At 39.2% G+C, this 17,192-nt stretch overlaps 1 protein-coding gene across 1 annotated transcript in view; it reads right to left on the reverse strand.

Moving 5' to 3' along the window:
* Positions 1 to 2,060: 2,060 nt before the first annotated feature.
* Positions 2,061 to 17,192, reverse strand: part of KCNQ1 (potassium voltage-gated channel, KQT-like subfamily, member 1) — a gene marked incomplete at its 5' end in the record, with an annotated part of 371,679 nt that continues 356,547 nt past the window's right edge. The window contains one exon of the mRNA XM_010003898.1: positions 2,061 to 2,261. Coding sequence (XP_010002200.1) covers positions 2,061 to 2,261 — 201 coding nt within the window. The remainder of the gene's footprint in view (positions 2,262 to 17,192) is intronic.

The raw sequence follows: 17,192 nt of genomic DNA on the forward strand, positions 1-17,192 counted from the left end.
AGTCCTGTTCTCTTTTACTTCTTTAGTAAAGAATCAGCAGAAGATTTGCAGTCCTGCATTGCGAATAAGGCATCTGTACACTCCACAGTGGGCTAAAAGAAAAAAAGCAAAGCAAACCCAACTGCTTTCTTGTGCTTATCAGGTGTCTGGATTTTAGAATCACCAAAAGACATTGCACGCTTGTCCTGTATTTTATTAGGAAATTAAAAGGCTGATTGATAACCTGAAATTACATACTGAATCTCTTTTACGAAATCATTACAATTATTTTGATTTCTATAAAACATAATGCCCAGATAAAATTCCTTTTTATGCCTGTAATTTTCTACACACTTAACATTTATTTACTGTACAGCAGTGAGGTTGGATAATTGTAACATAATCTGTAAAGTTAAATACAGCATACTTTGCTCTGCAGTTCCAGTGAAAGAGATGAAATGCTGGAAAGAAAGCCTGGAATAGAAGCAGCAGTATGAGAGGGTTCCCTGCAACCTCTGTTCATTACACATCAGCATTTCAAACTGTTCAGCCATACTCAAGTCTGGTGTTAGCTACTATGCAAAGTTGCCAGGCTTTAGGGCATCAGTTTTCCAGGAGAGGGAGAGACTGCTGTGGGGCACAGGCTCTGCAGTGAGGGAATAGGGTGCACTGGATGTGTATGATGCTCAAAGTGCAAGAGCTGATAAATCTGTCCTCATCTCCTTCTTTTGCCAGCAGTATGGGCTACAGCTTCCACCACCACGTTGGACTAAATAGCTTTCCCTGACCTCAGTCAGCTTTAAAGATGTTCTATGTACAAAGCAGGGCTGATGTGGTACAGGTGCTGACTGTCTGCAAGGGCTGAATTTCAACCATAGCAATCAAAGTCCAAATCCCACTCATTATGTGCACGTAAAAAATCACACTGAGCCAAAACTACTACTGGCTGTATTGCAACCAGCATGTGGGGTGATGTGATCACATCCATGAGTTGTAGCTGAGGCCCTTGGTCCTCTGGCACTTTTCAATACCAAATTACTCTTGCTGGGAATTGAATCTCTCAATATATGATTCAAGAAAATATTCAAACTGTCAGATAAGCTCTCAAGATGAGACATGTTTTCCTGAATTGAGGCCTCTGCTCCTGCAAGGATTAGAGATGATCAGTTAGTGACCAGCTCAAGCACTTGACCAGCAAGTCCAGTCACTTCAGCCTCTTGTACTGTTCTTGGTGACTGTAAGATAAAACGTGGTAGGTTTAAGAAATAGTAGGCCTTGTTTTTAAAAAGCTATTTCAGGACAAGTACATTCAGATCACTGTGTTTTCTATTTATATATAAATTCTTTGGCAACAATTTTCTAGAAAGCAGAATAAATTTTATATGCAATACTTTATTGTTTCCCCATGAAAAACTGATATCTTAAAAAATCTATAGCACTTTCCAGTACAAACAGTATTGTTCCAGATTAAGGACTAGTTCCTCCCTGAAGAAAAACGGGTTTAAAAAAATCTGGTCATTATCTGATAACTGTTTATGTAATAACGTTAAAATAAAACAGAAAAAGAAAATAATTCAGAATGTGGTTTGTCATTCTCTAGAATGTTAGTGTACATTTATACAATAAAAACAACATAAGTTATCCTAGTTCGTTTTAAAACCTTAGTAGTAGAAATATATTGCTATCTGCAGATTCATAAAAGATGCACTTTCTCCATCTAAGTTCAAGTATTATTTGAATATTATTATTACCATTATTATTATTACTATTATGGGGCTCTAAATCCTTGCCATTTTGCCTGTCTTTACATTGTTTTGGTCTTTCTGAGAAATAACGAGCTGTGATCATCTGTTCATGAATAAAATCAATGCAGGGCTGCAGTCAGTTCTGCCTGGTGGAAGACTGCCTGGCAATCCTTCCATGAGTGGCTTTGGAAAAGGTAGATTTGAGAGTAGTGGCATAGATAGAGTAGTCACATGTTTCCTTGGATGGCTAATGATCTTAATTCCTTCCATGTTCTGAACATTCAGTTCCATTTAAAGGAGAAAGGTGGGAAGAACCCAACCCAGACTGATATCACATCAAGATATATCATCTTCATTTATTCTTGGTACTGTCAGTTGCTCATAGGTCGGCAGGGTGTTATTGGGCAGGAAAAGATCCGAGTTGACGTTGTTGCCTCTTTGAGGTGATCTGTTGTTCCCTTGATCCCCCTGCTGACGGGAAACCAGATGATGCAGCATATCCGTAATGAGGTTCAGTTTCTGGTCCATTTGTGTAACCTACAAAGGCAAAGAGAATGTTTGCTTAGTAGCAGCACGTGAGAAAATTGCAACAAACCACGTGATACAAATGCAATATTAAAATTACCATCTTCTTAATCAAGATCACAACAACCTCTATGAAGACACCAGAGTCTCACAGTTCATCAAACAGAGCATTAGAAATTGAAGGCAACAGTTCAGAGTTGGATGAGGACAGGCTTGTTAATGCTTACCTCTGCTATGTGCTTTGACACACATTTTGTACCTGGATGAACACATGACAAATGAGCTTTTAAAGAGATGTGCTGGGATAGAGAAATAAGCCCCAGAACTGAGTTTCTGTGGGGAGTTGTTGGTTGTTTTTTGTTTTGTTTTGTTATGTTATTATAGTGTCAATTTTTAATTTTTTAAAAAAAATTATTAACTTCTAATATGCTTACATGCCTTAATAATGTCAATATGCTCCAGTAAATATCTGCTCTGCTTGCAGTCATCTGATCAACTCTAAGCTAGGACTGACTGCTGCTCTTTGTTACATTTGGGCCCAATTACGAGGTCAGGCCACAAAATATCCACAGCTATTTTTGCTGCTGTGGGTCTATACCAGCTGGGGTCTGTGGCAAGGGCTGGGAGTGGGGCATGACTCTGTTTTACACTCTCACCCCCCAGTGACATGGTGTTCACCAGGATTGCCTTTAGAATGACATGATGCACAGCAAGCCAGAAACCCTTCTAAGATGGGTGAAAGCTAATTATTCAACTGGAACGTTGCAGAGGAAGGATCAGCCTGAATCCATAATGCTGATTTTCTTCTGCCTTTAGATAGATGGCTCCTTAAATAATTTATTTTTGTGTGTGTGGTTTTGTGTTTGGTTTTGTTTGTTTGTTTGTTTTTTTCTTCCCCCTTTTCTTCTTCTGTTTTTTATTCTGATCTTTAAGAGAAAATACAATGAAGAATCAGGTTACCAAATAAAGGCCAGGTTATTGATTTGTCCAAAATCTAGACTGTATTTGATGCACATTTATGGTACTCAAGAGGAAAATCAAGAACAAAATGTTTCTAGGAGCATCATAGATTCAGCCTTTAATTTCTTGCATTTTCCAGTCAAGAAGGAACCTCTATCCTTTTATCTGGCATGGGAAGATGCCTCTATGTGCTGACTCCAGTGTGAGTGAGGTGTCCCAAGGGACAACAGGGACTTCCAGCTTCAAAGTTCTGCCCACTTGCTGCCCCTTGGCATGCCAAACATTGAGGTTGGGCAGTAAGAGTCTGCCTTAAGACCTTCTACAAGCATGACAAGAAAGCCCCAATGTTGCCATTGTAGTCACTGACCCATCAGTCTGGAGTGATCCTAACACACTATGGAAACTGTAGGCAAAAAGATGTAAAACATTTTTAAAAGGGCAAAGAAAGCAAGCAGACAAAAAATGTGATAGGAATAAATTGCTGTCTAAAATATCTGTTAGAAAGTAGTGAAAGGCCCATAAAACCGCCAGAGAGAGCATGAGTGGGAGCAATTTATATGTGCCTGGCTATCATCCAAGTATCACACAGGATAGTAAAAGACAGTAAGGCTGAGCAGAACATTAACAAACCTGGAGGATTTCAGTAGAGACTAAAATGTTTTTCCACTGTAGAGAAAATGCTGGATTTTTTCAAACGCTTTGTACAACTGGTAGAGCAGCAGATAGAGTGATTTAAATATATGAGGTGCCAGAGATTTATACTTTGCAGCTGCTTTTGAAAACATTAGGAAAAGCACCCTAGATGGTAAATGAAACACTAGTAATTCTGGATGGAAATGGCTGTTGAAAGACGAGATTCTTCAAATGAGAAAGCTGAAGAACACATAAGTTCAAGATTTCTAGAAGGAAATACAGATGGAAAATAGAGCAGATCATCAGGTTTTAATTTCATCACTAGTTTTTCACTCCCTTAAAAAAAGGTAAGTTTTGCCCAAATGGTTCCCATCACAGATGGCAAACTCATGATGCTCCAGGCGTGACAGTACAAACCAACGTTAGCGGAGCCTGCAAAAATATCTCCTTCCTCTATCCCCCACTGCCCAAGTATCACTTGCTTTCAGAGACAGCTGTGTTGGAAGGACTGTAGTGGAAGACTGCAGACAAACAGCTATCTTCAGGGTACAAAGGACAACTTTTCCTCTAATAAGAAATGTCTTCTTGCTAGTGATTCTGAACTAGCATGGGGATTTTATATATATACTTCTTAATTTGTGATTCCAGTCAGGGATTACCAGAGGAAGCACAGACTGAGGATATATCTGGGAAATGTGCATTTATGAAACCCTTGCAGTGATGAGCTATTGAAGATGACACTAGATTGGACTGAGATCTGGCTAGTCCTTCAACAGCTGTGCATCTTGGTGATGAAGTACTGGAGAAGTGAGATGTGAATATTCTTTCTGGGAAATCAATTCCCAGAGATAATTGTCTAATTTTTTCAAGGGAACAAGATTTGGCTGCTGCAGCTGTGGAGTGCAGAAGGCCCACAGAAGCAGAGGCAGAAGCTAATTGCTATTGAGCTGAGCCATATGAGATAAAAAATGAAAACCTTCCTCTTCCATGTTCCTGCTTGTTAGGGTAGGGCTGTAAAGCCACAAAGCTTTTGTGGAGGGAAGTCCAGATAGCTGGTTGTGTTTAGTTGTTGCTTAATTAGTTTTGCTTGCGAAAATAGCAAGACATTTCCCAGGGAGTTCTGTGCCCGTGAAGGGCTTGCTCCAAGACAAGCTGAAGTCAGTGGTAGTTTTTGGCAACCACAGACTTCCAGTGACTTCTGCAGGCTCTGGATCAATCCTGGACTGAATCGACAATCCCAAATAGTAACATCTTCTTTGGATATTACAAGAGAAGGAGCAGCCTGGATTGCTGTCCATTGCTCTGTTTGTGCCTCTTGGGGATGTAGCAGAAAAGATGACATTTGCAAATGAGATGCAATGGGATGATAGGCCCCTCTTTGCAGTTCCACCAAAGGGTGTCTGTTTAAGGCATAAGACATTTTAAAGAAAGAAGTAAAAGCTACCAGAAGGGAACTTCTACTGTTATTACAGGCCTGTGATGTACAAGAGTAAGAGCCTTGCTGGAGAGCAGCCTTGCTTATTAGAACACTCAGTCTGTCGTTATCCAAACACAAATCCTAGAATACATTGTTCACTTGTTTGCTGCAGAGATAATTACACCCACTAGAAAAATGTCATTGTGGGCAATATCCTTTTTATTAAACTCACTTTATACACTTACTATGGAGAAGTGTATCATCTCTCCTGAACCATACTTTCAAACACATTTACTTGATTAAAAATTAGCTACGATGCCAGAAGGAATGGAAGTAAAACAAACAGAAAAACTGCTGATGCTGCTATAATCTTAACTGCTTTGGACAACTCTGATCCCTCTACTTGAAACAGCAAACAGTGTTAATTACATAGAAAAATAACTCAGACTGATTTGTTTCTTTTAGGAAAAACTAAGTAAGCTCTTTCTAGCTGATTTATGTTTCATTAGAAGCATGATGTTTGGATGATCAAATTCTTTATATGCAAATAATTTCCTCTGTATTTTACAGTTGCTGGGGAGAAGAAGCAGTATTTGAAACTTTAGAAATTATACACCAGTTACTCCTAAGTATTACTGAAATATTGTATGAAAACAAGATTTTTCTGTTTTTTTAAAAAAAAACAGATCCAAGGATCATAGACTGAGAACAGATGGACAGAAGCAGATTTAAACAAGTTCTGAACCCAGCTTTTGGAAATGAATAAAACAATCCCATCCATGAGAAAAAAGAGAGAGAAAAAAAGAGTGAAAAAAACAAATCCCAAATGGTTCTTCAGAGAGGCCAAAAGATTAGAGCACAAAGCTGAAACTGCACATCATGAAGAAATGTAGTTATGTTACAGAATAGATTTTTGCTCTCCCTAAAAAGTCCCAGAAGCATGTGAGCACTCTGACTAGTGGTGATGATGTAGTTCCCGTGAACCACAAGGCTCTCTTAGGTTCTGTTTTCAGGAGCAGCAGTCCTCTACAGCTGGATATCAAGTGACATGTCATGACAGCTTTTATAAAGGTATCAAAGGCATTCCAGGAGGCACTAGTGACCAGAGGCTGTTCTTGGGATGAGAGAAGAACAAAAAACGAGCAATTTATCTATTAGAATTCCACATTATATTAATTTTAAATGCCATTAATTAATGCCATTAATTAATTTAAATGCCATTATAATAATTTTAAATGCCAATGTAAAGCATTTATAACAAATGGTTGGTATGAGTCAGAACATAAAATTTAACGATGAATTTCTTTCTTTGACTAAAAAAAACAACAACCCAGCAACAAAACAACAAAGAAGCCTGAGTGACTCAGTGACATCTGGAAGAAAGTCTCCTTTATGAGCCCCTGTAATGGAGAACTGAAGAGTAGCACTCTGGAGACCCACTCCCAAAATTAATTCTAGGATTTGCTGGGAAGGAGCAAGGACAGATGGAATTTTGGCGTTGAGGTGAATGGTATTTTCAGCCATGGGTATTCAGAATAGTGGGGAACCTGAAGGACAAAATTTGGAGTAATTGGCACAATTTAGGCCACAGAGACTGCAAATGGCTAATAAGTTACACTAAGATCTGGAGGGACCAAGGTTGATTAAGACTGTCAAAACTGTCCCATCTGCCCTTCATTCTCATTCTCAGAAATTTCAAAAGTAAACATTATTAAGGGTAAAAATTATAGTCCCTTTGGACAGAGTGGTGGTTTATAACTACCTATGTTCTTAACAGGGTTGACTTATTAAACAAATTATGCTCTATCTAGAGATTTTTTATCAGCACAGTGCTCAGTGGGTTCAGGGAGGCTGTGCTTCTTCTTGCAACACTTGGCTGAACGACAATGTGATAAAGGAAAATTTCAGCTATTTTTCCAACATTTGATTCCCAAGTCTGCTGCCCTGACTTTTTGGACAGATTGGAGGGCTGGGCAAAGAGAAACCTAATGAGATTCAACAAGAATAAGTGTAGAGTCCTGCATCTGGGAAGGAAAAACAACATGTACCAGTACAGACTAGGAGATGACCTGCTAGAAAGCAGCTCTGTGGAGAAGGACCTTGGAGTCCTGGTGGACAAGAAATTATCCATGGGGCAGCAATGTGCCCTTGTGGCCAAGAAGGCCAGTGGTATCCTGGGGTGCATTAAGAAGAGTGTGACCAGCAGGTCTAGGGAGGTTCTTCTTCCCCTCTACTCTGCTCTAATGAGACCCCACCTGGAGTATTGTGTCCAGTTCTGGGCTCCCCAGTTCAAGAGGGAGAGACTTACTTGAGAAAGTCCAACAGAAGACTATGACGATGATTAAAGGACTGGAACACCTGTCTTATGAGGAAAGACTGAGAGACCTGGGTCTGTTTAGTCTAGAGAAGAGAAGACTGAGAAAGGATCTTATTAATGTCTCTAAGTATCTGAAGGGTGGGTGTCAAGAAGGAGGGGCCAATCTCTTTTCAGTTGTGGCCTGTGATAGGACAAGGGACAACGAATGCAAACTAGAACACATGAGGAAGATCTTCGTTACTGTAAGGGTTACAGAGCACTGGAACAGGCTGTCCAGAAGGATCCTCCTTCTCTGGAGACTTCCAAGACCTGTCTGGATGCATTTCTGTGAGACCTGCCCTAGATTCTGTGGTGGTCTTGCTCTGGCAGGGGGCTTGGACTCGATGATCTTCAGAGGTCCCTTCCAACCCCCAACATTCTGTGACTTATGTTGAGTAATATTCATTCCTGAGGCTGCAACTTTTAAGCTCTGTGAACCAATCCTTTAAAGCACTTTTTCAAAGTAACTGAAGATGATTGGGGAGATCTTAACCCATTTATCACTCCTACTGGCCTGTTGATAAGGAGGACCCTATTGCTCTGCAGTGTGGCAAAATTTTAGGAAAGTAAATGGTGCTTTCTTCATCTGTGCATCCTTGTAAGCGGTGTTCTATTGAATCCCTGATGTATCTGCTATTTAATACTATACTCAGTAATAAACTATTATTTCAGAAAAACACACAAAATGTCTTTTCTGTAACAAAGTCATCATCAGGCACATTTAAGACTCAGCTGAAGAAAACAGGCAAAATACATCCCAGAACTTTTGATATCTGTTAATGGCAATGATGAAGGTATCAATATCTAGTGGTACTTAACAAAACACTATGTGTTCTGCAAGCCAAGGTGTGGCTGTAAATCACTTTTTTCTTTGGTGGGACTGTCCTATTGAAGTTCTTGAGAATATCTGAGGAAGCTTCAGAGCGCAGCTTCCCTGGCTCCTCTTCTGGCTAGGTCCCTACACATCTTGCTATCTCAGTATTTTTAAGAATTAATGCTTTAGTTTTAAGGGCCTGTGGACAGAAATTATGTTAGGAGTGGCTTCCTAGGGAAGCTCAGGGTTAGGTATGGAAGGCTTCCTAGAGGATATATTTTAAACATTTCTCTGCAACAGCAGCAGGAGAGATAATAAATTTTAGTATTATTCAATAAAGTTGCTTTTTTAAAATAAATGACTGTTCAAAAATAACGGAAAGAATCTTCCTTTCATTTACAGAACCCAAGATCCCAGATTCTTGCAAATCCCCTTATCAGAGCTTCTGGCTCCAATTTGTTTGTTTTGTTGCTAGAGATTAGGCAGCAATCTTGCTAGAGGTTATACACCCATTGCTGAGGTGTTTATAGGAGAATGTAATCTTCATGAAGGAAGATTTGTTCTCTAGACTGTCTGTACTTTCTCTTGAGAGTTGGCCAAAGAAGGGAGTATGTGTGCAGTGTCTGGGGGAAGGAGAGAGGAAGTAGAGCCAGTGAGAAAACACTCTCCCCCACTATAAGATTACTCATCACTAGACAAATATCAAGGCTGAGCTCCTGAAAAACAAAATTACCACGTTTTGAGGGCTGCATGTGACAAATCACTTTCTAGTCAATGAAAATATTATATGAGCGTTGTAACCACTGTCTTATCTGACAATATTAATAACTTTGAGACAAAAAGCATCCTTGGAAAGAAAGGCTCTTGCTACATGCTATGTCCTAAAATCAGCCCTTTTGCATAAAGTTATTAGTGGCAATCTTTGATTTGATTTGATATACTAAATATTGTTCTGCTGGTTGTTTTGGGGTTTTTGTTGCTGTTGTTCTTTCCCCTCCCTCCCCCCTCCCAGTAAACGGAAATGGTTGCTGGTCTCCTCTTCCTCTGTATTCTTATAGTAAAATATTTCTCCTACACTTTTCAAAAGTATAAAAAGCCCTTCTTCTTTGTAGTAGTAACACTTAAATGGAAATTATCCATGGGGCAGCAATGTGCCCTTGTGGCCAAGAAGGCCAGTGGTATCCTGGGGTGCATTAAGAAGAGTGTGACCAGCAGGTCTAGGGAGGTTCTTCTTCCCCTCTACTCTGCTCTAATGAGACCCCACCTGGAGTATTGTGTCCAGTTCTGGGCTCCCCAGTTCAAGAGGGAGAGACTTACTTGAGAAAGTCCAACAGAAGACTATGACGATGATTAAAGGACTGGAACACCTGTCTTATGAGGAAAGACTGAGAGACCTGGGTCTGTTTAGTCTAGAGAAGAGAAGACTGAGAAAGGATCTTATTAATGTCTCTAAGTATCTGAAGGGTGGGTGTCAAGAAGGAGGGGCCAATCTCTTTTCAGTTGTGGCCTGTGATAGGACAAGGGACAACGAATGCAAACTAGAACACATGAGGAAGATCTTCGTTACTGTAAGGGTTACAGAGCACTGGAACAGGCTGTCCAGAAGGATCCTCCTTCTCTGGAGACTTCCAAGACCTGTCTGGATGCATTTCTGTGAGACCTGCCCTAGATTCTGTGGTGGTCTTGCTCTGGCAGGGGGCTTGGACTCGATGATCTTCAGAGGTCCCTTCCAACCCCCAACATTCTGTGACTTATGTTGAGTAATATTCATTCCTGAGGCTGCAACTTTTAAGCTCTGTGAACCAATCCTTTAAAGCACTTTTTCAAAGTAACTGAAGATGACTGGGGAGATCTTAACCCATTTATCACTCCTACTGGCCTGTTGATAAGGAGGACCCTATTGCTCTGCAGTGTGGCAAAATTTTAGGAAAGTAAATGGTGCTTTCTTCATCTGTGCATCCTTGTAAGCGGTGTTCTATTGAATCCCTGATGTATCTGCTATTTAATACTATACTCAGTAATAAACTATTATTTCAGAAAAACACACAAAATGTCTTTTCTGTAACAAAGTCATCATCAGGCACATTTAAGACTCAGCTGAAGAAAACAGGCAAAATACATCCCAGAACTTTTGATATCTGTTAATGGCAATGATGAAGGTATCAATATCTAGTGGTACTTAACAAAACACTATGTGTTCTGCAAGCCAAGGTGTGGCTGTAAATCACTTTTTTCTTTGGTGGGACTGTCCTATTGAAGTTCTTGAGAATATCTGAGGAAGCTTCAGAGCGCAGCTTCCCTGGCTCCTCTTCTGGCTAGGTCCCTACACATCTTGCTATCTCAGTATTTTTAAGAATTAATGCTTTAGTTTTAAGGGCCTGTGGACAGAAATTATGTTAGGAGTGGCTTCCTAGGGAAGCTCAGGGTTAGGTATGGAAGGCTTCCTAGAGGATATATTTTAAACATTTCTCTGCAACAGCAGCAGGAGAGATAATAAATTTTAGTATTATTCAATAAAGTTGCTTTTTTAAAATAAATGACTGTTCAAAAATAACGGAAAGAATCTTCCTTTCATTTACAGAACCCAGGATCCCAGATTCTTGCAAATCCCCTTATCAGAGCTTCTGGCTCCAATTTGTTTGTTTTGTTGCTAGAGATTAGGCAGCAATCTTGCTAGAGGTTATACACCCATTGCTGAGGTGTTTATAGGAGAATGTAATCTTCATGAAGGAAGATTTGTTCTCTAGACTGTCTGTACTTTCTCTTGAGAGTTGGCCAAAGAAAGGAGTATGTGTGCAGTGTCTGGGGGAAGGAGAGAGGAAGTAGAGCCAGTGAGAAAACACTCTCCCCCACTATAAGATTACTCATCACTAGACAAATATCAAGGCTGAGCTCCTGAAAAACAAAATTACCACGTTTTGAGGGCTGCATGTGACAAATCACTTTCTAGTCAATGAAAATATTATATGAGCGTTGTAACCACTGTCTTATCTGACAATATTAATAACTTTGAGACAAAAAGCATCCTTGGAAAGAAAGGCTCTTGCTACATGCTATGTCCTAAAATCAGCCCTTTTGCATAAAGTTATTAGTGGCAATCTTTGATTTGATTTGATATACTAAATATTGTTCTGCTGGTTGTTTTGGGGTTTTTGTTGCTGTTGTTCTTTCCCCTCCCTCCCCCCTCCCAGTAAACGGAAATGGTTGCTGGTCTCCTCTTCCTCTGTATTCTTATAGTAAAATATTTCTCCTACACTTTTCAAAAGTATAAAAAGCCCTTCTTCTTTGTAGTAGTAACACTTAAATGGCTGCTGATAATTGACTATTAATCAGGGTGTGCTGCTTGGGCTTTCAAAGGAGGATGATGGCTTGGGATTAGGAAAAAACTTTTGTATTGTTGAGTCAGGGTCAGAGCTCAGAAACAACCAGGATTTATAAGCCAGTTGCTGGCTCTGATTCTCCAGAAGTTCCCCTGCTATCAGAGTGAACTGCTTTTCCAAAGGGCTTGCCCTGGCTTAGTGAATTCCCAAAGCACAGTACAGAAAGTCAGTTGTGTCACACATCTTTCTTAATTATGCTGGGAAGTAAAACAAACTAGTAACACCAGCATGTGGCCATTTGATTACTGACTGTAACACTTGTAGCATTTTCAATTATATTTGTTTGTTTGAAGAGTCTTGTCCTGATTGTGCAGCACAAGCTCTAGGGGACCAGGAGATTGAGCTATAGGAAATGGAAGAAATGATAAGATTGATTGATGCATTCTTTCTTAGAATTAAGAAAGCAATTTTGATAAGCCAATAACTATATTGCAGAGATGGTTTTTGCTTTCCAAATGCTGCTTTCTCTGAAGAAAAACATCTTTTTCTAAGAGCTTCCTCAAAGGTTTGGGAAGTATGACATCTCTGGTTAACTATTCACTCGGCTCCATTTCTTTCATATGGATTTTCATGATTCTTAGAGGAGTGTAGATTACAAACATAATGCCATTTTTCAGATTACATGTCTCCCTTACATTCTTTTTAAAACAGACAATAGTAAATTACATGCTCTGACAGGTCAGAAACTGAAAAGCCACTTCAATACTGTATGACTTAATAGATAATGTAACATAAAATACAGCATTTATGTTACCAAACAGAATATTGGCAGCATGTGTTTATAAATGCCTCTTTTATGATACTGCAATTTTTCCCCAAATAAAAATGGAGGCATGGCCTTCAGGAACAGTAGCTTATGTTGTAACACAATAAAACATAAACTTTCACAGTTAGCTTTCACTCTTCCCAGCCACTTACACATGTACTTAATCCTTATGTGAATAAATGCTGCAGATCATGAGCAGAAAATCTTGAGGTACAAGAAGAACTATTAAATAAGACCTACAAAGAAACTAGCAGAAACAACAGGTGCTCTGCTTATATAAAAGAGCAATTCCTTTAAGATTTTAAAAATTATGAGAAATAAATAGAAATAAGAAATTACAAACACATGTCACCTTCATAAAATTATCTGGCTATAACTTGATGCTGGACTGAAGGAAGTAAGGTAAGATGAATACACACCTCTCCTTCCAACAAGAAGGTTGGTAAGACACTAGAAAATGGAGTAATTAAATTACAGGAGAGTGAAATACACTTGACCATGGACTCTTATAGAATACAAGACCTCAAAAGGCAGAAAACATTAGGGGCAGTACTTATTTTAGAAGTGGAGAGGATTCAGAAATGCCTGAGAGCAAAAAAAAAGTTGAAAAGGGCTGACCTAAAATCAAGAAAAGTCAAGACACAAATGAGGACCATGATGGATGGGGCTGGAGGAGGCAGTCAAAGCAGAGACTGAATATGGCTGCTACTTGAGAAGAGAGAGCTGAGAATGGTGCCTTTGTTGTTGCTCTTAACAACTTCTTGCAAAAATATTAGGTTTATTTAAAACTCCCAAACTGCGGGAAATCAGTTTTCCTGAGAATCTTTCTTTAGCTCTAGATGTAGAGTTGGGCCACAAGCCCCTCTGCTTGCTTATTGCTCCCCAAGCTCCCAGGCCAGCCCTGCTGGCCCCACAGCACTGAGTGCATGCCCAGATGTGCCCAATGCTTGCAGATCTATCTGGCATTCAGAAGGCTACAGCCAAGCAATTAAAACTTGTGGTTGACTCTTGCAGATAAATGAGACAAGACTTAAAACACATGGAAATGTTCAAGTTAGGACAGTGTCCAAAATCTACAGTCCTTGGCTCAGCACTGGCTCAGGATACAGCTTTTTTTCCCCCCCTCCCCCCCCCTTTAAAATATTACAAAGGTCAGATATTTATTTTTTTAACCCTTTGCTCTAAACTAACAGAGAATCAGTAGATGAACAAGAGAGCTTGGAATGTTTATCTCTCCTTGCATGAAGCCGGGAAAATGAAGTTTAGGTTCTTGTCTCTAAATATAACTTTTATCAGAAGCTACTAAAGAAGATAAAATCACCCTATCCCTAACTGAATACTCTGGATTTTTCAAGAATTTGCTTATCTCCATCTACTGTAGCCCCACCTTCAGGAAATGTTATCTCTTTGACCAGACACAACTATCTGTGATTTCCATTTGAAAATAAGACACAAGCTGGCAAGAAGCAAGGGATTATGTCCTTACAAGTCAATCAATCGTAGCAGAAGTATGAGAAGTTAATGTATCTACAAAAATTGCTGGACATCAAGCACCACCTAGTACCATAATCATAAACAGTTCCCAAATGTTTCTTAAATTCAAATTCAGCCTTATAGAGGATGTCAAACAGGCCTGAGATAACAAGAAATATAAGGGAAGTACTGATCAAAGAAACTAGGAAAAAAAGCCCCTTATCTTTATGCAATAGTTTGGATATCACTATAGAAAATGTTGATCATTAGTGCATTTTATAACCAGAGCACTGTGTGAACCTTTTTATCCCTGTTCAGTAGAACACAGCAGTAGATATATACTGTCACTGCTAGCACAATGTGGGGAAAACTAAGCCAATAAAGTTAATGGCCCAGATTCAGATATACTAAACATCTTTAACTTGAACTTGCAAAAAGGAACTCCAACAAAACCTTAAAAATCTGTTCCCATCTGAAGCAGATCTTCAGATCTCAAAGAAAACTTCAAAGCACTTTTGTGTTTTTTTTTCATGAGACAGAAGGTTGGAAAACCAATTGCCTTCTCTTTCTCAATCGCATCTGTGTTTAGCAAAACATTCCTGTTGGGTCCTTCTGCTTGAGCCCTCCAGTACCTATCTGCAGAGGAAAGACTGACTGTATAGCTAAAATGTACTTATGTTTCAGATGCTTCAGCTCCACAGATGTGAAGAAAACTCCCTGTGGTACTTGCCTCTGGAGGACTCTTTCTGCTGATTTAACCACTGCAGTACAACCTCAAAGTATCACTCCATATTTTTGTTGTCAGAAGTTTGGCTATCAGACAACAGCTTTCTCCTAGCTGTAGATTTCTGCTTCCACCATGGAACAGTGGCATATTTACAACAATTCAGAGTTTTTCAAAAAAGAAAAGACCCACCTAGCATAAAAAAATGCCCCAAGCCCTTCTCCACAACAACATAATCCCCAAACCCACCTCCCCTACTACTGTCACCAATTAAAGAAAACAAAAGTGACTAATCCTGACCTCTCTCCAAAGGGGAGTGTTTTGCTTCTTGAATCCTTGGCTCTGGCTCTCGTATGATACTGGGACTATGACTAATAACCTCTTGCTGGAGTACTGCTGATAATTTCACCATTGAGTAGCTGTTCTCATTTTGTATCATCATAGTATGCACTCAAGTTGCCAAGATTTTATTTTTTAAAAAAACACAAGGAATAAGATATACACTCATAATCCCCAGTGTTAGAAATACATTTTTCATCTTTAACTGTTAGGTTTTGCCTGACAATTTTCCCTCCTTCCTCAAACCGTTATTTTTCAGATGCCTGCTATGAAATGGTTCCCTTTTTCCTTTCATTCTCTCAAACATTTTCCTAATTCAAACCAGATTTAAAACTGCTGCTCTTTTTAGAGCAAATATGCTACGCATCATATCCAGTTAGGTCAGCATCACTTGTGCTATGTTTCACACTTCACCCAAATGAGGCATCCACACAGCTTTTCAAAGGGAATAAAGCCAGACTAGATGCACTGGGCTTTCTGTTTGGAATAGAAAGTGAGATGCATCAAGAGGTTATAGATCTGACCTTATGGCACGGCTTATGTAGGGAAGAGCACCACTATCTGCTTTTTGCTTAAAATATTAAAAACCAAAATTAAATAAAAAAAGATTTTTGGCCAGTTCCTTTTTTTAGCATCCATAATCTTCTCCTTATTTATGACTTGAAAATTACTACATGGGCAAAAAAGTATACTAACTCTTTTGTACCTAAAATGAGATTTAAAAAGTTAATAGCTATACAATGACTTCTGCAGCAATCAAAAATAGAAGGGGAAAAGGAGTGGGGGAGAGAAAAGAGAGAGAAGCAATTATAACAACAGCGAGTTTTGAGATTCCCTGAGGGCTGCTGGTAATTAAACCAATGGCAACATGAATCTCCGTTTGATGTGGTCATGAATTTGTTTTCAAAAGAAAAAATCTTTAAGAAGATTCTTTCAAGAGAAATTTTTAGAGAACAAGCTCAGCATGAATAATTAGACCAGAAATACTTTGATAAATATTATTATGGAGAAGTCATTTATGGGCCATGACATTTGAGGGTTAGAAATCCTGGTGATAAAAAAGGTGGCAAGTTTGCATCCATTCTGAACACACAAAACCAGGGCTGTGTTCTTCTGTGCTTGAGTCTGCTCCTCAGAAAGGATGTGGCCTCTTGTTTTGCCATTGCATTAAGCTTTACAAAGACACAGATGCAAGACAGAAAATTTCAGTGGGAAAGCTCACTGGAATGAAAGAAACCACACACAATTCCAAAGGCACTTTTCATTCCCAAGGGGTACACAGAGACCAGAGGTAAAATTTATTGGTGATAAAAAGTCTGCAAGCCCACTCTACTCCCCCAGCCTTTCCAACCGCCATTCACTTCTGCTGAAATCATATCCTTGGAAACATCTCCTTCAGAACACTCAAAAAGTAAAAATGCTTTCATTTTGTAATGTTTTGAAATCTATGCACCCAGCAAAACCACTGAAATCCAGAGAAGATGCAGATGCTCTACATTCTCTAAAATCAAGTTGCCTCTGACAGCCCCAAACCATGTTTCATTTGTTTACTGACCTCTTTAAAAAGTGGAGGCAGATACAATCAATCACAAGGCAGCAAATAACCAATGAGTGAACTAGAATGCAATATATTTACCAGTAAAAAACCATGTTTAAAGGCAGAAGAAATTGCATGTTGGCTGTCATGGCATTATTCGTAAAGGCAAACCAGTAGATCTTATGGATACCAGGAGCAAAACTACAACAAAGGCAACCAACTGCTAATGAAGAAGAGTTTTCAGTCAAATTTCATGGGTCATACAAGAGCTCAAATAAGAGTTCAAGAGCTCTGCCAGTTGAATTTGGGGGAAATGAAGTGATTATTTTGTTATGCATTTTGTAGTTTTAGACATTTTTCTTTAAATTCCAAGTTCTGAAGCCAACAAGCTACGTGAGAACACCAGTTTCAGTTTCCACAGTTTGCTTCTAAGCACTATTGCAGAGAAAGCCTTGAAAACAGGTCTTCAGTGTACACCAAGGTCTCAGAAACTAGATTTTAAAGACTCAAATATTTGGTGGTTTGGTTTTCTTACCTTTCCTCC

The sequence above is a fragment of the Chaetura pelagica genome, unplaced genomic scaffold, assembly GCF_000747805.2.
Source record: "Chaetura pelagica isolate M959 unplaced genomic scaffold, ChaPel_1.0 scaffold28, whole genome shotgun sequence".
In the NCBI taxonomy this organism is placed as follows: Eukaryota; Metazoa; Chordata; class Aves; order Apodiformes; family Apodidae; genus Chaetura; species Chaetura pelagica.